This window comes from Pinus tabuliformis, chromosome 9 (genome assembly GCF_031772625.1).
Source record: "Pinus tabuliformis cultivar Carrire ecotype Pingquan chromosome 9, CPIR1, whole genome shotgun sequence".
NCBI lineage: Eukaryota > Viridiplantae > Streptophyta > Pinopsida > Pinales > Pinaceae > Pinus > Pinus tabuliformis.
Genome location: NC_142307.1, coordinates 1,369,577,907 through 1,369,602,726, shown reverse-complemented (window position 1 = coordinate 1,369,602,726; position 24,820 = coordinate 1,369,577,907). Strand labels below are relative to the sequence as shown.

Genomic DNA, 24,820 nt, shown 5'->3' with positions numbered 1-24,820 from the left:
AGAGTCAAACAAGGAAAACATAAAGCTCAAAGCTTACAAGCAATTATTAAGCAAGAAAAAGGTTGATTTCATGGCTTTAAGGAGGGAAGAACTAATATTCCTTGGGAAAAATAATCCCAAATTATTTTGGAAGGAACTCCAACCAAAAAAGATGCAAATTGGAAATAATATTACAGCTTCTAAATGGTTTGACTATGCAAGACAACTCTATGAGAAGGTTCCCAAGATTGATCCTCCCCCCTTGGTCAACACTGATACTGAACTCTTCACGGTACAAGAGGTAGAGACGGGTATCAAGAAGTTGGGTGTTGGAAAAGCAAAAGACTTAGCTGAACTCCAAGTGGAATATCTAAAGTGGGGCTCAAAGATTCTTGCATCTCACATTACAAAAATCTTCAACAACATCATACAACAAGGGCTCCCCATAGATTGGACAACTAGTCTGGCAATACCTCTTTTCAAGAGCGGTGACGTCAATAATCCCTCCAATTATAGGACCATCATGATAAACCCTTTGTTTGCAAAGCTATTTGGAAGCATGCTAGAAAACAAAATTAGCAAGTGGGCAGAAGAAAGAGATAAGCGTGCTAAAGGGCAAGCAAGTTTTAGACCTAAACATTCCACAATTGATCATTGTATAACTTTAAGGCACATCATTGAAAAAGTGTGGGAGAAAAAGGAAGAAGTCTTCTATTGCTTTGTTGATTTCAGAAAAGCGTTTGACTCGGTTCCTAGGGATAAGCTTTGGCACAGAATGGAGGAACTTGGGGTTCCTAAACATTTGAGAGCAACTGTGCATAGGTTGTATGAAGAGGTGAGAGTCAAAATTAGAACTTCAGTAGACGTTTCTGAAAGTTTTAGAAGCGATATCGGGGTCAAGCAAGGTTGCCCACTGTCTCCTACCTTCGTTGGTTTATATATCGACAAGCTTGAGGAGTGGTTAAATTCACAAGGGGGTGATGGTATCTATTTGGGCAAGTTGGTTATAAGGTTTCTTTTGTATGCAGATGACCTTATTTTGATTGCTAAATCGACTCTTGGTTTGCAAGAGCACTTACTATCCCTTGAGCATTTTTGTACAACTGTGGGGATGCAAGTTAATATCAGCAAAACAAAAGTAGTGGTCTTCTCTAAGAAAAGAAAACATAACCAACATAAGTTTTACTTTGAAGGCAACATTCTGGAAGAAGTTGCGGACTACAAATACCTCGGAATTGACTTCAACAAAAATCTAAGCTGGAATGGTTGTAGAAAGAAAAAAACTTTTGGGAGGTTGGAAAGCATTTTATGCTTTGCAAAATAGATGTAGAAAGGCGTAGTTATGGGACTGGAACACTACTTAAACTCTTTTTGGGCTTTTAGTGATTCCGATAATTCTCTATGGTTGTGAACTATGGGGTAGTAGTACATCCGACATGCAGTGGAGACAAATTGAGAAAATTCAGAAGTGTTTGATTACAAACAAATTTAAGAATAAAAATGCAGTTCCTTACAATATCTTGCTAAGTGAAACATGGACCACTCTTATTGAAGCAATTACTATGGTGCGAGTCATAAGGTATTTAAAAAAAATTGAGCAAATGGAAAAGGGTAGATGGCCTAAGGTTGTCTTTAATGATAGATTGTGCAAGAGAAAAAAAACTTGGATGCAACAAAATAGCAAATGGTTTAGTAAATGGGGTATTTGTTTGAATGTGTGTCCCATAAACAGTAAAGAGATAAAAGCTTTTGTTATGGAAAAGTTCCACAAGCATATTTGAGATAAGGAGCTAGGAAGAAAGAAAAATTACTATATTAAAGCGTTTATTGCCACTCATAGTCATCAACCAAAGGCATACATAGAGGCCAATATCTCTTGGAGAGCCAAAATTATTATTGCTCAGTTAAGGACTAATTCTCATCAACTACGTTGTGAAACAGGGCACTGGAAAAGGCCAAAGGAAATGTGGGAGGAAAGAGTATGCATTTTTTGTTCTTTCGGAAAAGCGAAAACAGAAAAACATTTCATTTTAGAATGTGAGGCTTTCAAAGACAACAGGGAAAGTTATGCAGATACGCTGGCAGCTAGCTCTTGGGATAATCTATTTAGCGAGGGGTTTGTCGAGAAGCAGGGAGCGTTTATTTTGAAGCTTCACAGAAAAGGGTTGAATACATCAAGCAGATGAAGAAGCAATCTGTCCCATAGGCTATCTTTAGCCTCGTGAACGTTAAAAATAATTTCTTTCTTTCTACCTACAATGCCTGAAACTTGAATGATATCATGCGGTAAGGCTCGTCATGCTAACTAGTGATAATAGGTTTAAACAAGACATTTTTAAAATTACATTATTACGCATGTGCATAGTTAGATGGATAAACAACTTGGTAGATAGATAAAATAGGTTTCAATTCACAAAACAAATATATATCGTTACATAGCATATATTTAGACAAAGCTGATAATCCTAATAAAAGACTACAAACTAACTAAAGAATATCAACAAAAGCATACACGTGTATACTTACATAGGCTATAGTTAATTAAACAGTTGAAAGTGATATTTTTTATTAAAACTTAAAAGCTCAAAACTGATAAATTATAAATTATAATTCATATTACATAATTATAATAATTCATAAAGTGATAAATTATAATTCATATACTTACATAGGCTATAGTTAATTAAAAAGTTGAAAGTGATAATTTTTTTATTAAAACTTAAAAGCTCAAAACTGATAAATTATAAATTATAATTCATATTACATATTACATAATTATAATAATTCATAAAGTGATAAATTATAATTCATATTACATACATTATAATATCATATACAAATTATAATTATAATTCATATTACATACATTATAATATTATATACAAAGCCAATCTGATATATTTTTAATTTTTTTATATACATATTGATATACTATATATACTATATCTGGAATTTGGCTACGTGCCCTTTTGTATCTTGTTTTTTACAATATCATAATATCAATATATAATGCTTTTTTCCTTCTGAAAAAAATACTATATATACAAAAGAGAATGCGGCATGCATGATTGATCATTAAAATTTAGAAGCTAAATGCTAAAATAGTAAAAGTTTTTTAAATGTTTTAAAAGTATTTTAAATGTTTTATAAATTTAAACTTTAGGTTCAAAGAAGAATATCAATAAAGTATGTATATTTTTATTTTAATAGAATTTATTAGTATGTAGAATTTATTAAAGAATGTATGTAGTATTAAAAATTTTAATGTAGTAAATGTTTTAAAAGTATTTTAAATGTTTTATAAGTTTAAACTTTAGTTTCAAAGAATATCAATAAAGTATGTATATTTTTATTTTAATAGATTTTATTAGTATGTATGTATTTTTATTTTAATAGATTTTATTAGTATGTATGTATTAGATTATTAGTATAATCTATTTGCTTTGTATTTTAATTTTTATTATTTAATTGTGTATTGATAATTATTAATATATTATAATTTGAACTTTATATGCAGTACTGAGTAAGGTAATTTATAGACCATTATCATTATAGAACCTGAACCATTATATCATGAGCATAGTGAAGGGGAAATCATCAAAATAGACCTAAAATTTCTTCTATGGCAATGTGTGGATATTATTGGAAAAAGTCCCGGAGGTGGTTCATTTAAATGGAAGTGCAATGAATGTCAAGAGATAAAAAAATGGCTCATATATTAGAGTGACGGTCCGTCTCACTGGTCAAATTAACACAGGGGTACAAATATGCACCAGGCCAAAAGATGCAAATGGCAAACCTGGCAAAGATTTGAGTCATGGAAAAATGAAATTCTATGCATCTTTGCAAGAAGAAGTTGATATGAAGCTTGCTAAAGGAAAACGTCCTCTGCAAAGCTCTACAACTAGGCCTGCATTGTCATCTAAGCCTGCTGCCACAACTAATAAAATGCCCACTCTAGGCCCGCTTGAAGCAACTTTCAATAATCAAGGTAGAGACATAACCGGTGAACATGTAACCGTTGCATCTATGCAAATGGGCTTGCATTCAATTTGGTGCATTCCCCTTTTTGGCAACAAATGGTTAAGGCAGTTAATGAAGCGCCAAAAGGGAACAAAAGCCTTGGATATGAAAAAGTCTACACTACTTTGTTGGCATCAGAGAGACAATCTGTGGATAGACAACTACAAGCAATCTAAGATACATGGGCAGAAACAAGGGTGTCCATCATGTCTGATGAATGAGAGAGGCCAAAGAAATCGTCCATTAATTAATGTTGTTGCAGTATGCCCCCAAGGGGCAATATTTTTTAACGCTGCTAATTGCAATGGAATAGAGAAAGATGCATCTTTCATATCCACAATTCTAATTGATGCAATAGAAAGTGTGGAGCCACATAATGTTGTCCAAGTCATTACGGACAACGCACAGATTTGTAAAGCTGCAGATTTGATTATGGAGGGTCGATATAATCACATCTTTTGGACTCCATGTGCAGTACATTCATTGAACCTTATGCTTGCTAAGATTAGTGAGATTGAATGGATTAATAAAATATATGTAGCATCAAAAGAAATCCAAATGCTCATAACAAATTATTCAATGTCCCAAGCCATTTATCAGGGTTTTGCAAAGTTGGAGCTATTGAAGGTACTTTTTTTTTAATCAATATTATTTGTATGAGAAATTGTTATTTTTAATTATAAAATTACATATGGTTTCTCATTTGAGATTTGACTTTTTGACACTTGTAGGTTGCTGAAACTCATTTTGCCTCCCACACTCTTGTCATAAAGAGACATGTGGAGGTGAGACAAGTACTACAAGCAACGATCATTAACCCTCTTTGGGAATCATGGAGGACTTTCACTTCTGATAGAGGTCAAAAAATCAAGTCCATCATTTTTTATTATGCATGGTGGGACAAGGTCCAATACCTTCTATGGTTCACTGAACCAATCTTGACTTTGATCAGAGCATTTGATACAGATTCACCTTGCTTGGGGGAAATTTATGAAAACATTGATAGTATGTTGGAGAAGATAAGGGAAATTATCAGGGCAAGTGAAAATGACCCTTATGAAACATTCTATCATTTAGTGAAGGACATAGTTACAGAAAGGTGGAACAAAATGACCACACCATTACACCCTTTGGCATATGCATTGCACCCTAAATATTATCATTCTAAAATTTTGTCTTTACCTGGTAGAACTACACCAAACAAAAATTCTGAAGTGGTACAAGGATACAAGACAACGTTGAGGAAAATTTATAGAGATATGGGAGTTGCAATGGAATTCCGCCAAGGATTTGGAGGGTTTGTACAGTCTACTGGTAGCTTTTCAGATCGAATAGCTATGGATGATCAAGGGCATCTTGATCCTACTACTTAGTGGGGCTTCCATGGTGGGGATAGCATTCATCTCCCTACTCTAGCCACCAGGTTGTTATGACACATTGCTAGTTCCACATCACCTGAGAGGAATTGGAGTACATATGGCTTCATCCATTCAGTGAAGCAAAATAGGCTAGGAGCGGCAAGTTTATGTTCATTCCAACCTTAGTCTTCTATCACATGTTGAACCAAAGTATAAAAAAGGTCCGGGCAAGATGTGGGATGTGGAGCTCGAGATTTGTGACTTGAACCTGACACTAAATGCCATAACTTACCTCAACCTACTTGAGGATATTGTTCCACCACCAGTCCAGCCCACTAATGCAACTTCCTAAATTCCAAGACCCCCATCATCTATTCATGATGTAGAGTTGCAATATGCAGAAGATATAGATCCATTTGAGGATATGTAAATGTATTTACTATTATCATTTATGATATTATGATCGTTTTTGTTACTTTGTATGAGGGAGGATGCATCATTTTAGTGTTTCAATCTCCGTATTTATCATTTAGTGTTATAAAAGTGTTTGATGGTTTCATGGAGTATTTGATTTTTTAGCTCTAAAGTGTTTTTTAAAACTTAAAAAATATTATTATATATATATATATAGTACGTGACGTGTATCTGGATCTTGGATTTTAAAAAAACTAGTGGATCCAGATCCAGATTCGTATTCGAATCCTGGTAACATAGCTATTATACCTTAAATAAATAAATGGATTAATATGAGGTGACTTGGAGTCCAGATTCTAGTTGCATGGTATTTTGAAAACAAATTTCAGGTCAAGCTCTTTGAATCGATATCTACCTAACAAATAGTCAATCTTATCTAATCGTAAAAAAGTATTCATGCCCAACTTGCAAAGCCATCCTACATTTCTATATTCACAACTTGCTCATTACCTAAAAAATAATACTTACAGTACGAACAGGATGCCCGTCTCGTCTCACATAGAGATGTTTAGGTGCAACCAGTGACGTAACAAAAAGTAGATATCTGGCAAACTAAAGTCAAAACTGACATTTACATATAGCCCCATGTTTGCAATTTAAAATCATATGCTTATCATCAATGCCAATATCGTGTCCAATTATCCTCATACAGTCATCAACTCCTGCAGAATAATCAGCAAAAGAATATTTTTAAAAATCCAAAAATCTGAACAAATGGACAAAATTATTCCCATGCCAATAAATTGGTTTGAAAAGAGAAAAATTAAAAATTTTCCAACAACTTTTACAAAGCAATAGTTCGACTAGGGTTTTTCATCCGTACACAACATACCTTTTCTTTTTGCTTATACGATGAATCCACCTTCTTTATAAAGTCATCGGTCACTTTCTACAAACATTTAATCATAGAAATCCTAGTGTCAGTCATGCTGTGGGTAATATACCTATTCCGACAAATTACTATGCATTATTACAGTTCATATGCCAATTTCCATCTGCATATACAAGTAGTTAAGAAATAAAATTTTATCGTATCGATTTCATTATTGTGCTAGATTGGAAAATATTACTGTTGGACCACTATATTTTTCAGTGGAATGGCTAATACGAAAAAGGCACCAGAATAGCCAAGCAATTCTTAAACAATATGCTGTAAACTGGAATAACCCGGTTTTAACCCCTGGATCATATTGAACTAAATCGTAGTGGCATCGTTTATTGGCAGGTGGCACACTCGGTGTGCCAGGTTATAATTACCCCATTATATAAATACATAGAATGCCTTGTAAATATTCGTAATGTAGATCCCGTAAATATTCGTAATGCAGAGCCCAATGCAAAGTCTGCCTAGTGAATGGTTGACTCCAAGTTGTGGGCTTGGAGTATCTTGCATGTGTGTTCCCAAGGTACTGACGTATGAAAACACTGCCATGGTGAACTTCATCTTATATTTACAAAGGAAAAGGAACATATATATGTAAACCACCAAAAGGTTGTTGAGGAGCAACAAGGGGGTTATGAGCCCACAAGATGGAAGCAGGGATCCATGGGTAAAAGATTCGTTGCCATGTGTTCTCTGGAGAACTCACCACCCCTTTTTCTATCTGTTAATAATAATCTCCTTCACCTTTGACCTTATGTCTCTATATGACCTACTGATTGTTGGAAATATTGTTGTCATAAATGTCAAAGACACGGGAAACCTACTTATGTCCAAGATATAGATTGGAAAATGAAACTTGTTGGAAACATTGTTTTTGAACTTTTGATGCTACATTTGGATACCTTATCTTTGAATGCATTTTTACTCCTATTACCTTGTTCAAATGAGAGCATAAGATATATGGTTGGAATTCTTATTTTGAGACCTTTCCAATGGTATATGACAAACCCTTTAATTCCATAGGAATGAGAAGATATGAAATATTTTGTCAGGATGAACCAACCAAAGTACAAGCAGGGCGACCCAACTAGTTTTACAAGTCAGCCCCATAAGTGACAGTACAAATACTATAAATAAAGACATATGAGTTCCATTTTAATATAAGCAAGAAGAGATCTGAGGTCACAAGAAGAGCTGAGGAATAACTTTTGGGGTGATTCTTGGAAGCAAAAATGTCATTTATGGGATGAATGAGCCATCTGGGCATTTTCACTATAACTTTTCTTCTGGAACATGAAACTTGAAGGATATAGATAGAAGATCTTCATCTACCTATGATTCAAATTTTAGACCTTGATTCGCTAAAATTTCAGATATAAAGATAAATCACATGACACAAGGACCCATAAATAGTAGTATTCGACACGAGACACAACGACCCCATAAACAAAACATAGGGGGCCCGTTTCTTGAAAATTGGGGCAGCTATGGAACGAATTTCCTCATATGAACCCTAAAACCCCAAATGAAGCCCATCGCGCCCCAAAGAGAATATGTTCCACTGAGTTTTTGGAACGGGGAAACGCAAGAGCAGGAATACGCACAAGGGGGACGTATATAAGCAACCCCAAAATTTAGGGAAATTTTGGGGAAACAAGGGGATGTCAGAGTCATAAAAATTATAAAATTATAAAAAAATAATATATAAAAATAAAAAATAAAATCCCAACAATATGTCAATAACTAAGTTAGTAATAATAATTCTTAATAACTATGAAATGTACATATAAATATGATCATCATTTCGTATTAGACTATCATGAACATAATTATCATTTGACATTTCTGCAATCATCAATGTAAAATTGTAAATCTAAAAGTAAATCACTTAATTGCATCCATCATTTGACATTATGCAATGTTCCATCTAAATTCATCATTTGGCAATGGGCATAAATATTATGCAAGGTACATCTAAGTTAAATTAATCATTTGACAATTGAAATTACACAATGCACATCGAAAGTAAATTCATTATATGACAATGACATTATGTTGAAGTCTAAAATAGCCATAGAATACTAAACTAAAAGTAAACATAGAAAGCAGTGAAATACTAGTAAATTTCTCAAAAAGTACTAAATAATAAATCACAACTCTAATCTGGTGGCTCCGAGTCAAAAAATGAAAATCGCAACTCCAATCCGACAACTTTAAATGTCTCAGGCCCCCGGCTAATGGTAAATCTAGATCACAACAAATTGCAGATGGAAAATGTCGAGTAGTGGCAGTAGGAAAATCTCGAGCAGCAATGTAAAATGTTGAGCGATAGTAGAAGGAAAATGTCAAGCGGCAAGGTAGAACTGTTAATGAGAAATGTGAATGATTATGTTTTAAAGTTTTTATTTATCCTTCAGTTTTTATTTTCATTTTTTTAATTATATTAAAATTTGTAATTTTTTGTGTTTTTAATTATTATTAGCGACAAAAATTTTTTGGGGGGGGCCACGAGGAGACACTTTTCGTCACCAAGAAAAAGTCACCCTAGAGTTTCCCCGAGTTTCCCCAAAAAAGGCGACATGGGGAAAAGTTTCCCCAAGAGTTTCCCCATCCCAAGAGCGTGGGGGAGCGAATAAGCGCATTCCCCACCCTGGGGGGCGCGTCCCCATGGAACACTGTTATTTATATTGGACAAAGGAAAATATTGTTATTAAGGTGTTTCGAGCATGTTATCCACCACCTGTGGGTGACACCGATAGGGGAAAGTTTTCTCCTAGATGGTCCTTGTTATCTACCATTTTGTGGGTAACATCCCTAGGAGAAATTTTTCTCCAAGATGGTCCTCAGTCGGTAGCCAACAGCCCCTTGCAACCACCATCTAGCTCATTGTGCCATTTTCTCTACCACCTACGCCAGTCATCTGGTCCCTCACCCATTTGACATGATCATATGTTTGAAGGCGGGCCTCCCAAATCTAAAGGTATGCCTTGTCATTTGGAAATTGAGTATTGTAGTTTGCTTATCATGGACACTTCTGGGCATGGATTACTAGGGGGATTCGGCGGAAAGAATGAGCTAGGTCTGTGCTTCTGTCCCCTTGACCCCTCTTAGGAATTAACCTTGGATTCTAGTCCTCTGGGATCACTTTTACTACCCATTTGGTTCTAGGGATGGTATTTCATAGGAAACCCCAATTTTGGTTGCGTGGTCCCGTTCCCTTATCCGCTTATATTACCTTCTTTCCATTTATTACTACACCATCCATCATTTCTCTCACCTAGGTCCACATTCCTCCATCGGGTCCACATAGGATTAGCTCACCCCTTCCCCTTTCCCACACCTTGGGTCATGGCCTAGAATGAAGCCCGGAAGTTGATGCAGCTGAAAAGAAATTTAAAAGCATATATGGCCACATTCAACAGGGAAAGTACCATAAAATGCAAAAGATGGTCGGGACAAAAACATTTAGCACGTGGGCAAAAGCCAATAAATGAGCTCTACCCCATTATCATAGCCATCACCTTGGTTCCTACAAGTTCTATGGGCTTTCTTCATCATATAGGAACCTGTGATTGTCCCAACCCCTGGTGGGCGATGAACCACCCCACCTTAAAAGGAGAAATTCGTTGTTATATCTTATACATCATGCTCTAACCCCTTCAGCCCCGAGCAGTTAATCAAATAAAATCACAAAAAGGCAAAGGCATAAAAGAAGGGTGGTAAAATCAAGGTCGAGGCACCTCATGTACCACGATTGCTCCCTCCTATACATTAGAAACCCAAATGTGGGCTTCCCTCTTGTTAGTTACCCTTGTACCCCAGCATGTGACCAACGATTGCCCCTTCTCATTCCCTACTTCATTCACCTATCTAACACATGCCACCACCTTTTGACGGATGTACCTTGACCATATTATCCTCTTTAGAAGTAGAAACCACCTAATAGGGCACTTGGTTAACCCCATTTGGCATTTAGGAGACAATGGCACATCTTGAAGCCCATTATGGAAGGGCAAGCCATTATGAAGTCGCCACCTGTGGTCCATGATTAGGTAAGTTCATTTACTCAAATTCTCTAATGACTTGTTGTATTGGAAGGCTAAGGGACGCATTGGATCTTATGCAGGATTGCAGATGGTTTTCATTTGGGGTTTGGTTTCCCTATACGGGATCCTAATCCTCTAGAGGGCTACATTGGCACATATAGGGTGAGCGTTGAGAGCCTTGGACCTCCATAGCAGCAGATTGCACTTCATGGATCCCCAAAGCCATTCAGAGATTGCTCGTGGCTCACTTATTGGACAAGGAGGATGCACTTGATCCATCATGCCCAGCCGACCCCAAACTTACATCATACACTTGGCAGATGATACAGGACTTGCACAATGATGTGGCATCACCTACACCATCATCCTAGCCCTTACGGGTGACCTACAGACATCTCTGATTTGTTTGGAGACCCGTGAGGATACTTGTGTGCCCCCACATGTCATTTGGAGCACCACAGGTTATTATAAGTGGCCAACCCCTTGCCCATTGCTTTTGAGGGTCCTATTCTTCATTATGGCACCCATGGACCTCATTTGGCCTCTTAGAGGGCCCTACAACATGCATAGATTATTATTTGACCTCTTGAAAGGCTTAATTTTCATATATCAGCTAGTTTGGTGGGCTTGTCACCAAAAGTTGTATTATTAGCACATTATTTTATTTTTGGGGCTTATGTAGGCCAAGGAGGCTAATTCGAACTCCTAAGTTGTGTATAAATAGGAGTGAGATGAGTTCATTTCTCATCATCACTTTGGTTTGGATCTCTTATCTCTCTTGAGATTTTCGCACTTTTTCTAAGGATGAATTGGAGCTTTATGGATGAGTTTTGATGTATGGATATTGGTCTATCTTCTCTTGGAGCTTCTTTATTGTCAATTGTGAATGGCTGGATATACTCTATTACATGTAAGTATGTGCTTTTGATGTTATTCTTGTTTACTTTTGTCATATATGTTGGACTGGGATTTTTGCTATTCTAGGGCTAATTGTTGCATGCATTTACTGCTTAATATTGTAGAATTTGTCTCTATTATAGCATTTCCTTCAATGTATGGGCCATGTAATAGGAGCAAAATATCCTAGAGGTAAAATTTGACCTTGACAAGCCATTCTCTTGCACATCGAGGTATAAAAGCTACAAGGCTACTTCTTCTTGACCTAGAATGCAAACGAAGTGATCTTGAGGCCTCCTTGACTGCAAACCAAGAAATCTTACTCTTACTCAACATAGACTCCATTCTCCCAAAGATTAAGGCACTGATCTACCAAGGGTGGTCACTAAAATCCACATTTTCTCACATCCTTCCGAGACTAGCCATATTGGGTGACTACGACATCAATTTCCCGACAAGCTAGCCATCAAAAAAAATTGATCTCGTAGGCTCTCCTGCATTGGCCTCTCCTCTAGCCCTCCTCCAATTTTGAAACCATTCCAACAGTGGAGATAGAAAAAAATCCAAGCCCTAGCTTCGGGATCAAAACTTGCCTTGTTATCCCCAAGGCTAGTGCCTCATAGGGTCAAAACAACATCTTTGAGTGAAAATACTTTCTTTGATCCTTTTCCCACCTTGTATAGGGTAAGAATATCATTGGTTTCTTCATACCTTCCTCATATCCTAGACCGGGTCCACTTGGTCCCGTGTGGTCCCGCTTCTTCAAAAGACCATTCTTCAAGAACCATCCGGGATACCAATTCTAACAAGGATTTTAGGGATTGGGGAACTCCTTCAAGAGCCTATTCCCATAAACCTAACCCTCAAAATCCTCTCTTCCTTTCCCTAGAAACACATAGTACCTTGCTTAGAAAGCAAGTAAAATCCATCCTTCAAACTTTTCTGGGAAAGGGTTTGGGTCACTCATATCCATTGACTTATCATTCATTGGTGACTCCATACATATCGGGTCTCCTCCCATCGGTTAAAGTTTGTAAATAGAAGGGAGCCTTAGCTGAGGTGACAATGGGCTAAGTCTCCATTTGTTGCCCTTGGGCTAGCATTTGCCCTTTAGGGATCTCTCTTAGGTCCCCTGTTAGTTTGAGCGGTAACATTTTAGCATCATTGTCGGGGACACAAAATGTGTATTTTGTTCCCCATACGACATATTGACATATCAATATTGGCGACTCCATTGGAAGAACGAAGCCCTAGTTCTTCATTGAACTTTAAGGTCGATGCTTGTAGGGTGAAGCAAGCATTTTTCTAGACATCTTTAATTTCACCCTGGCAACTCCCACATATGTTTCCTGTATACCTCAAATAAGTTGTCATTCTTTCGTAAATTTCCCACTTTGGGCATTGTTAGCATCCCTAGACATCCTAATCATGTCGCAGGAAGGATGCTACGTGGGATACCCGTGTTTGATGGTGATCCACTCTCCACAATTAACCACATAGAAATATTTAATGCACATGCCTCAAGAGAGAAGGTTCACCACAAAGACGTCCTTATGTTATTATTCATGGGATCTCTCTATGGTCATAACTCATGGTTGCATGATCATGAGCCTAGGAGCATCTCATCTATTGAAGAGTTCATTATGGCTTGATTAGACATTTTCAAGTACACTCTGCATTAAGCATCCAAGAGGAAGCCTTCATCAACTGTCATCAACACATGAAGAATCTAGGCAATGAGCAAGAAGACAAGTCTTCTTTGGGTCCACATGATGAAATTGATGATTTTGAGGACACGTGCTAGGAAGGATGAATTTAGGGAAAGTGAAGTTGAGACCAACCCCACCTTTCTCAAGGATATTACTCCTGATGATTCCTCGTTTGAAAACCTTGAGAGAGATGACCCCATTAGCCCCTTGGAAGATGACATTTCAGATTATTTCCACATTGAAAAGGAGAAACGGGAAATTGTCAGTGCTCAGTTTGATTGTGCTCCCATTTATGACACCGACAAGGAGGATGAGGATGAGATTGGTCTTCCCTTCCCCTTGGGCACTATTTATAATGACATACCCATTGATTCCCCTGGGAAGGAAAAACCTCATTTTCATTTGCATAAAGACGGGTAGTTGGAAATGATCAATTTTCCTTTTAGGAGAAAAATCTTTGATACTAAGGAAATTGAGAAGGCTCCCACTTCTCCTGTGTATGATTTTAGGTTCAAATCACTTGAACCTTGAGATTATGATTTTGGGAAGGTGCAACCCGTTGAATGCAATATTCTTTTCTCCCTTTCTCTTATTGGTCATCATCTTGAGCCTTCGTCAAGTGATTCCCTCACCCCTGTTCATACGATGTCAAGTAACTACGAGCCCTTTCCCCTACCCCGGTATAGTGTCAAGGAGAAGCCTTTCATCGATTATATTGTTCCTCCTTGGATGCACCCTCAGGGTTTTGATCACTCCATAGTCTCCCCTCTCCAATGCAATCATCATGTGCAACCTACTTGTGTTTCTCCATCTCGTCGGCCTCCCTTTCCTACTAGTCATAACCCAATGAAGGCCATAAGCCATGATGTAAATAATAAGGACAATGATAGAAGTGATATGCCATACGTTGTTTCCATCCATCAAAAGTTTACAAGCTTGGTTGTTGACATCTCTATATTTTGGTTGCAAGAGAAGATCTCATGGACTATATTACATCCTCTTGTTACCTCTTCTCGCATAATCATCCATGTGTGGGCATCATATTTTCCCACCTCCCACCCGCAACATCCTCCATGTGTTTGGGTTTGCATTCTCTTTGAGATTTGTTGCATGAGTAATCATATAGGCAGGCATATTTATATTGACTTGATGATATGTTAGTTGCATTGGCTTTATGATTACACTTAATAGTAGCTTCATCATATGCATGTTAGGGTAGGATGTATTGCATGGCCATTTTTGCATTAGAAATAACATCATATGAGATTTCTCATAGTAAATAGGTGCATATCTGCATATTTTATTTTTCTGTTGGTTTTATGGCCTAATATATTAGCATGTGCGATGATGAGACGTCGCGAAAGCATGCTGCCCCATGTTTTTCCATCTATTGTATGTGCAAGTTACAGGTCTACGGTAACCAAGAGATTGTTAGAGTTCCCATGACCTCTCGTTCAAGTAGCTTCGCCCAATTCTTTGAGAGATCACGTCTCAATTGGAGTTAGATGTTACCCACCATTTTGTGGGTAATATCCCTAGGAGACTTTTTTCTCCAAGATGGTCCTCAGCCGACAACAAGCAGCCCCTTCCAGCCACCATCTAGCTCATTGTGTCAGTTTCTCCGCCACCTAAGCAGCCATGTGGGGCCTCGCCTCTCTGTCATGACCGTATGTTTGAAGGCGGGCCTCCTAAATCTAAAGGTATGCTTTGTCACTTGGAAATTGAGTATCGTAGTTTGCTTATCATGGACACTTTTGGCCATGGATTACTGGGTGGATTCAGCAGAAAGAATGGACTAAGTTTGTCCTTCTATCCCATTGACCCCTTTTAGGAATTAACCTTGGATTCTAGTCCCGTGGGATCTCTTTTACTGACCATTTGGTTCTGGGGATGGTATTTCACGGGAAACCCTCTTTCCATTTACTATTACCCCATCCATCATTTCTCCCACCTGGCTCCACATTCCTCAATCGAGTCCACATAGGGTTAGCTCGCCCCTTCCCCTTGCCCACACCTTGGTTCATGGCCTAGAATGAAGCCTAGAGGTTGATGCAACTAAAAAGAAAGTTAAAAGCATATATGGCCACATTCAACAGAAAAAGTACCAAATAATGAAAAAGATGGCCAGGACAAAAACATTTAGCACATGGGTAAAAGCCAATACATGAGCTCTACCCTATCATCATGGCCATCACCCTGGTTCCTACAGGCTATATGGGCCTTCTTCAGCATATAGGAACCCATGATTGTCCCAACCCCTAGTGGGCGATGAACCACCCCACCTTAAAAGGGGAAATTCACTGTTATATCTTATACATCATGTTCTAACCCCTTGAGCCCCGAGTAGTTAATCAAAGAAAATCATAAAAAGGCAAAAGGCATAAAACAAGGGTGGTAAAATCAAGAACAGGGAACCTCATGTACCACGATTTCTCCCTCCTACACATTAGAAACCCAAGTGTGGGCTTCCCTCTTGTTAGCTACCCTTGTACCCCAGCATATGACCCAGGGTTGCCCCTTCTCATTCCCTACTTCATTCACCTATCTGCCACATGCCACCACCTTTTGACAAATGTACCTTGACCATCTTATCCCATTTAGACGTAGAAACCACCTAATAGCGCACTTGGTTAACCCCATTTGGAATTTGGGAGACATTGGCACATCCCGAAGCCCACTATGGAAGGGTAGGCCATTATGAAATCCCCACCTGTGGTCCATGATTACGTAAGCTCATTTACTCGATTTGTCTAATGACTTGTTGTATTGGAAAGTTAGGGGACACATTAGATCTTATACAGGACTGCAGATGGTTTTCATTTAGTGTTTGGTCTCCCAAGGTGAATGTTGAGAGCCATGGGCCTCCACAGCGGTAGATTGCACTTCATAGATTCCCACATCCATTCAAAGATTGCTCATGAATCACTTATTGGACGAGTAGGATGCACTTGATCCATCATGCCTAGCTTGCCCCAGATCTACACCATACACTTGGTAAATGATCCAGGACTTGCACAATGGTGTGGCATCACCTACACCATCATCCTAACCCTTACAGGTGGCCTACAAGCATCTTCGATTTATTTGGAGACCCATGAGGATACTTGTGTGTCCCCACATGTCATTTGGAGCACCACAGGTTATTACAAGGGACCAACCCCTTGCCCATTGCTTTTGAGGGTCCTATTCTTCATTATGGCACCCATGGACCTCATTTGGCCTCTTCGAGGGCCCTACGACATGCATAGATTATTATTTGACCTCTTGAGAGGCTTACCTTTCATTTACAAGCTAGTTTGGTGGGCTTGTCACTAAAAGTTGTATTATTAGCAAATTATTTTATTTTTTAGGCTTATGTAGGCCAAGGAGGCTAATTCAAACTCATAAGTTGTGTATAAATAGGAGTGAGATGAGTTAATTTCTCATCATCACTTTGGTTTGGATTCTTATCTCTCTTGAGATTTTCGCACTTTTTCTAAGGATGAATTGGAGCTTTGATGTATGGATATTGGTCTATCTTCTCTTAGAGCTTCTTTATATTCAATTGTGAATGGCTAGATATACTCTATTACATGTATGTACGTTTTTTTGATGTCATTCTTGTTTACTTTTGTCATATATGTTGGACAGTGATTTTCGCTATTCTAGGGATAATTCTTGTATGCATTTACTGATTAATATTGTAGAATTTGTCTCTATTATAGCATTTCATTCAATGTATGGGCCATGTAATACGATCGAAAACTCCTAGGGGTAAAATTTGACCTTAACAAGCCATTTCTCTTGCACATCGAAGTATAAAAGTAGCAAAGTTACTTCTTCTTGACCTAGAAGGAAAACACAGTGATCTTGAGGCATCCTTGACTGGGAACCAAGAAATCCTACTCTTACTCAACATAGACTCCATTCTCCCAACAATTAAGGCACTGATCTACCAAGGGTGGTCACTAAAATCCACATTTTCTCACATCCTTCTGGGACTAGCCACATTGGGGTGACTAGGGCATCAATTTCCCGGCAAGCTAGCCATTAAAAAATTCGATCTCCTAGGGTCTCTTGCGCTAGCCTTTCCTCTAGCCCTCCAATTTTGAAGCCATGTTGGAAAAAAAGCCAAGCCCTAGCTTTGGGATCAAAAGTTGCCTTGCCATCCTTAAGGCTAGTGCCTCGTACGGTCAAAAAAACATCTTTGAGTGAAAATACTTTCTTTGATCCTTTCCCCACCTTGTCTAGGGTAAGAATATCATTGGTTGCTTCATACCTTCCTAATATCCTAGACTGGGTCCACTTAGTCCCGTGTGGTCCCACTTCTTCAAAAGACCATTCTTCAAGAACCATCTAGGATACCAATTCTAACAAGGATTTTAGGGATTGGGGAACTCCCTCACGAGCCTATTCCCATAAACCTAACCCTCAAAATCCTCTCTTCCTTTCGCCAGAAACACATAGTACCTTGCTTAGAATGCAAGCAAGCTCCATCTTGCAAACTTTTCTGGGAAAGGCTTTGGGTCACTCATATCCATTGACTTATCATTCATTAGTGCTCCATACATATCAAGTCTCCTCCCATCAGTGAAAGTCCATTGATAGAAGGGAGCCTTAACTAAGGTGACAGTGGGCTAAGTCTCCATTTGTTGCTCTTGGCCTAGCATTTTCCCTTTAGGGACCCCCTTAGGTCCCCTACTAGTTTGAGCGGTAACAGTCCTCAACCGACATCCAACAGCCCCTTGCAACCACCAAATAGCTCAATGTGCCACCGTCTCCGCCACCTGAGCTAGCCATTATGCACCCTCTCCCATCTATCATGATCGTATGTTTGAAGGTGCTATCACAATAAACTTCGTTTTTAATTTTTTTTAGAAAATGTTGATAGTTGCAGTGTGAGCATTTTAATTGTAATAAACAGGTTGCCAAAGCAAAGCCGATGGAGACTAGAAAGAACAAGAAGCAGAGATTAGATAAGTTTGATGTGTTACTCGAAGCTGCCAATACCCTCAACTAATATTCCAGGGTATTAGAACCATTTTTGTCCACTTGTTCAAATCAAAAACTTAGTTTTTTCATTTCGTTGACAGTCGGCCTGCCAATTTTGTATATAGTATGAAAGTCAGGAGAAGCTGACAATGCCCTTGTCCGGGTTTTTGAAAAACTTGACAGTGTGTCTGTCAGCTATTTTGAACAAACTATGCATATTGATTAGTAAACGAAACCTACAGGAAAATGTCGACAGCGGGCCTATCAGTGATTTTTCCAGAAAAATCACAGAGCAGCAGAAGACATCCAGGAGCAGTGTTGATAATCTACAGAGGGACCTGTTTTGTTGAAACAACGATGATAATCTACAGAGGGACCTGTTCTATTTTCCAGCTAAACAGTTGACTAGATGACAACAAACTTATCAGCGTTTTTCTGTAAAAATGGACAGTTAAAAAACTTTGTTTTTAAACTATTTTTCCTGTAAAAGGCAGTAAATTTGGGAGAGGTTTCCGAATAGATGGAAATGGATTTTCCAAATATGAAGGAGGTTTTTTTCACAATGGACCCATTTAGAAAAACCTCTCTCGGTTTTCTAACAGGTGTTAGGTTTGGAATATTCGAAGGGATATTTGAAAGGTTATTTTTCATAATTTTACAGTCTTGTTTTAGTAATTGTTTTCAAAATAATATCCCGGACAAATGAGAACGAATTTTACGAAACTGAAAGAGGTTTTTCTCCATCATGGATCCATTTAGAAAAACCTCTCTCGGTTTTCTAACAGGTGTCATGAATTTGGAGTTTCGAAGGGATCATTTGACCCTATTTTTCAGGAATTCGTGAGGGAAAAGCTCATGGACAGTTGGTGACTTGGATGCCACCTCATCAAATTCGACTTGTTGTTCCTTATCTCCAACAATGACTCCAGCAACAACATTATCTTTAGATGCAGATAGGTTTGGAAAGTTTTATATGCATGTATTTGAGAGATACGCTTGATCTCTTTTATTGTTAGCAATTTGTAATGTCTATAAAGACAGTTTTCTGTAAAATGAAGAAGGGTTGAGAATTATTGAATAAACACTTGTAATCCAGATATATTTGAGCAATCTTGAATGCATTCATAGGGTTTTATGAGCAGTTAGTAGGAAATTCATGTGTTGCTTCTCCTTGGCAGTATTTTCTCTGTTATATAATTGTTTTCTTCCATGCCTGAGAATGTTAGTTTATGAGATAGGATTTCATTGATGCTTCTCCCTGAAATTATCAATCATTAATATTTGTTGTTTCAGCCTTCTATAAACTATGTTTCCTTCAATCTCTCTTTCTTCTAAATTTCCCAAAGAGTCAAAGGACTTGTGACTTTTCATGCTTTGTACAACCTGCTCATTGGAGCTGTGATCTCATTTGGTTGATAGTTTGACTCCATGCCCAATGGTAACTTTTGAGGATCATCCAACCATCTTATAACTAAACCAAAATCTGGCCACCTAAACTCAATTGCGGAAACCTACTACAGTGACAATAGAGTAGTCGAGTTTTACGGAGAGATCCCCCCCCCCCCCCCGCCCGAGTTGACGGGCCAGCTTCAACCTACAAGATTGGTTTGAGGTTACCTTAGTTATTTCCTCCTACAGCTAGGGAAATTTCTGAGTGATAACAGAAGGTGGGCCTTCAAACCCCGAAGGTATGGCTTTCATTGTGTAGTTGGGTATATTTGCTTGCTTATCATGGACACTTTTAATCATGGATTAGTGGGGATATTCGGCGAAAAGAAATGGCTTGGTTCATACTCTTGTCCCCTTATCCAATTTGGTTGTCAACCTGTATCCTAGTCCCGTGGGATCTCCTTTATTAGCTACTAGCTTTAGGAGTGCCACTACATGGGAAATCTCAATTTTGGTTGCATGGTCCTGCTTCCAGACACCACACACATCACTCCCCTCTGTTCATTATGACCCCTTTTCACATCTCTCATCGGGGTCCACATTTGACCATTGGGTCCACAAGGAGTTGGCATCCCCCTCCCCTTATCCACCACACTTTAGGTCGGGCCTGGAACTATGCCCAAGATGTTGATGCATCTAAAGAGAAAATAAAAAGCATAATGTGGCCACTCTCAACAGGAAATGTACCATAAAATGAAAAAGATGGTCGGGACATACAAATTTAGCACATGGGCAAAAGCCAAACATGAGCTCTATCCCCATCAGTATGGCCATCACCCTGGTTCCTAGGACCCCCTATATTGGCCCCCTGCATCATTAAGGAACCCATGATTGTCCCAACCCCTAGTGGGCGATGAATTGCCCAACCTTATGGGGGTATTCACTACTATATCATTCACACCATGCTCTCATCCCCTACAGCCCTGAGCAGTTTTAAAAGAAAAATCAATAGAAGGCAAAAGGCATATGAAGAATGGTGGAAAAACAAAGGTCAAGGTAACTCATGTACCATCATTGCTCCCCCTACATTCACACACCCAAGTGTAGGCTACCCTTATCTTAGTTACCCTTTTACTATGGCATGTGGCTTGGAGCCTTCCCCTGATGCCCCACTCTATTCCATCATCATATCACATGACACCTGCCACTTGATGGATGTACCATGGACATGTCACTTCCTTAGAGGTTGAAACCACCTAAGAGGGTCTTTGGTTAACCTCCTTCTTGTACTTCGAGACACCTGTACACTCTAAAGCCCATTATGGAAGGGCATGCCACTATGAAGTGTCTACTTGGTTCCATGGTTTGTAAGTTCAATTACTCAATACACTGATAATTTGTTGTACTGGAAGGTGAGTAGACACATTGGATCTTATACAAGATTACAAGTGGGTCTTCATCTTGGGGTTTCATCTCCCTATATGGGGTCCAAGCCCTTCAGAGGGTCATATTGGCATTTGTAGGGTGTATGTTGAGAGCCATGGGTGTCCACTATAGTAGAGAGCAGACGGTCACGCCATGGGATCCTTCAGTACCATCCATTGCTCGCTCTTGTTCCACCTATTAGATGATGATGATGCACCTGGACCACCTTGCCCAACTGACTACACACTTGGCAGTTGATCCAAGGCTTAGATGGGGTTGTGTCTCACCATGGGAGACAAAGAGAGGGCTTGCATCATTGTTCAAGCCCTTTCAGATGGAATATGTGTTGATCGATCTACTTGGAGACCCATGAGGATGTTTTTGTGCCCCCACAGCCACTTGGGAGCACCACAAGTCATTTGCTTGGAGATCAAGGGGCCACCCCTTTTATCACTATATGTGGAGCCCTTCCACTCATTTTGGCACACATTGGACTCCACTAGGCCTTCCAATGGCCCTCCTAGCTATTTATCTATCATTTTGGCCCTCTTGAGAGGCTTATTTTTCATGTTATGGAGCTATCTTGGTGGGCTTGTCACCAAGGAATGTTATTTTGCACATTATTTTATTATTAGGGGCATCATTAGGCCTAATTAGGCAAATTGAACCCTTAGAGGATCATATTTATTGATGAGAGGATTGATTCATTCCTCATCATCACTTGGATTTATATCTCTCTCTTTTTTAGAATTTCGCTATAGCTATTGATGGATGAATTGGAGAAATATTGATGTATTTCGATGTTTGGATATCTTTTCTCGGTCTTGGAGCTTTGACTTTTGTCTATCTTTGATGATTGGATATATTCGTTATACTTGTAAGCGCTCTTTCATGGTTTATTTCTCAATCTTGTATACATGATCTCTCTCTTGTATACATGATTAATGTATGGAATTTTCGCTCATCAAATTTGAAATTCTGCCTAATTGAATGTGAAATTGTGTAAATTTGATTTTGTGAGGTATTGCATATGTTACATGTTTTGGTATGGTGAATGAATGTTCATAGGGGTAAATTATCTCCATAACTAACTTGAAAAGTCATCAAATCGTTGCAATAAGAAGCATAAATTCTTTGGTAACCTAGTAGTTGCCTCTAGGGCCATATAAAGTTGCCATAGGACACCTTGGTTGGGTAAAGACACTCCAAAAATTGAAAGCACATTGACCCCATTCTCCCAATAGGCTAGGCACTGATCTTATCCTTGGTAATCACCTTAAACAGAATCTTTCCTCACCTCGTCTTCTTTTTTCTAAGCCCTAACCCTAGAGGTCTCCTAGGGCATCAAGCGAAATCTTTTTGAGATATCCATTTGGAGAGCGAGTTGGACTACAACTGTGTTGGGATTTTCCCTAGGCCCTCACAAAGTTTGAAGGATTTTCCACAGCTAGATTTGGTTATCCCAAGCCCTAACTCAACTTTGTTCTAGTCCCTAGGTTTCCTTGGTTAGTGGCTTCCTTAATGATCATTGCACTAAAAACCCAAGTCAATTTCAATTTCATTGACCCTTTTCTTTGTTGAAAAACGTAACTAGGTTCGATCTTCATAAATTGTATTTGAGTCACAATGAAATATATTTATCAAAAGAATGAAAAAGAAATTATTATTATTATTATTATTATTATTAAAGCATGGGTTTCATGCTTGGTTCATCATGTTTTAGGTCAAAGTCCCCATTGAGGACTTCTAGGATATATTCTGAGCCATTAGAGCCATTGCCCATTAAAAGAGACCCTTCTTGGGCTTTTGAATCATGTAAAAAGATTTATTATTGAGTTAAATAAGTCATTTGTCACCTTCACACCAAGTCGGCCTCAAGGAGATCAATCGGCCTGAAACAAGGTAATTCGACCTCACCAAAAGGGTATATATACAAGCAATTTGAATTCATTTGGAACACTCACTCACACAAGTTCGATATCCAAGAAGAGCAGAAAAAGTGTGAAATTTCAAGAGAAGGAGAATTGCTAGAAAGGACAAGATACAAGTTTTCGGGTCATGTCTCTCACACGTGTGGATTTTATCGTCTACTACTAGAGGGGCACAGTTGTTGCTGGGCTAACTGTTGGGTCAAAGTTGATGTTGGGCTAACTGTTGGATCAAAGTTGTTGTTGGGCTAACTGTTGGGTCAAAGTTGTTGTTGGGCTAACTGCTGGGTCGAATTTTTTGTTGGGCTACTACTGGGTCGAAGTTCTACTAGATCGAAGTTTTGTTGTTGCTACAAGTTGTTGCTGCTAGGTCGAAGTTGTTGTTGAAAGGGTTATCATCTACAGAAGGAAGAAAGGGTTGACTTGGTGTGGAGGAAGTTTGTGTCTAGGTCAAGAGTCTTGGATCATCTCATGAAATTATTAAGGAAGAGTTGTTGACTGGGTTTTCCCCTAGATAGGGGTTTTTCCTTGGTTGTCCGCCTACATTTGGTGTCTGTGATCTTTGTGTTATTGTTTTAGCAATTACTGGATGAACTAAAAGATAAAAGAGGAACATAAGAATATCACAAGTAATTATCTATATAAAGAAAATCTTTCTACCTTTCTGATTTTCTAACATTCTTCTCCCTTGTTTGGTCTATATCTTTTGTTTAAAGTTTCACCTGAAACCCTAGATCTTACTTTGGTCCACTTGGGCTTCTTTGTGGTCCCACACCTTCATCATTCCTATTTCACAAGACCACTTTAGAACCCCTTTTTTCCCTTAAGAATATTAGGTATGGGGCATCCCTTATCAAGGAATATCTCTAATCCCTAGGTCTAGGCTTCCTCTTAAGCCTTTCTTGGAGAGCCCTATACCTTGCTTCTTGAGCAAGTCTTATCATCTGAGTCTCTCCTATGAATGGGCTCTTGAAATCACTATCCCTCCATCATTGATATATCATTCATAGTGATTTCCCTTATACTGGGACTCCTCCCATCGGTGAAAGTCCATAAAAAGCAGGGGACATTGACTGAGGTGACAGTGGGTCTTTGTCCCATTGTTGCCACTTGGTCTAGTAGTTTCCCTTTTGAAACCCCTCCTAGGACCCCTACTAGATTGAGCGGTAACATTTTTGGCGTCGTTGTTGGGGAATGCGAGATGTGTGTCTTGTTTCCCTTACGACAATATAGACATATCATTATTGGCAAGTCCATTGGAAGAACGAAGCCCTAGTTCTTCGCTGAACCTCAAAGTTAGTTCTTCTAGGGTGAAGCAAGCATCTACCAATGCATTCAAATTCACCCTCGCAACTCCATTTTGGTATTATATGCAAAATTATGAAAAATGGCTTATTGTCAAGAACTGATTACCCTGGGTTCTCCATTCACAGAACTCAATGATCAAGACTTTCAAGACCTGCAAAAGGTTGTGGACCAATGTGTTGAGTTTTATGAATATTCATGGATAGATGATTCATATTCAAATATTATAGTAGACAGAGCAAGGAGCTTTACTTAGTAAAATGTGCCTGTGAGAAAGATCGTAATCATCTCCTTGAGTTTGCTCACCATACTTGTGTTTTCAATATCCTGACTAAGCTAGTCAATGAAAGATATTACAACTAATAGCAAAGTCGTCCCATAGAAGCCAATGAATTAATTGATCACAATGATCCAAAAGAAAACTCAAGAATAG

General features: G+C 38.6%; 1 protein-coding gene across 7 annotated transcripts in view; it reads right to left on the bottom strand.

Annotated features, from left to right (window-relative positions):
- Positions 1-6,184: 6,184 nt before the first annotated feature.
- LOC149153590 (ribosome-recycling factor, chloroplastic-like) overlaps positions 6,185-24,820 on the bottom strand; it is a 220,685-nt gene continuing 202,049 nt past the window's right edge. For 4 of the 7 annotated variants that reach the window (XM_089441032.1, XM_089441030.1, XM_089441031.1 and 1 more), the window contains exons 11-12: positions 6,667-6,723; positions 6,254-6,496 (exon numbers count right to left, since the gene is read on the bottom strand). In XM_089441032.1, coding sequence (XP_089297158.1) covers positions 6,479-6,496; positions 6,667-6,723 — 75 coding nt within the window. In that variant the 3' untranslated portion in view covers positions 6,254-6,478. Of the gene's footprint in view, positions 6,497-6,666; positions 6,724-24,820 lie in introns of all 7 variants that reach the window. The other 3 variants (XM_089441035.1, XM_089441034.1, XM_089441036.1) reach the window with 1 other exon arrangement.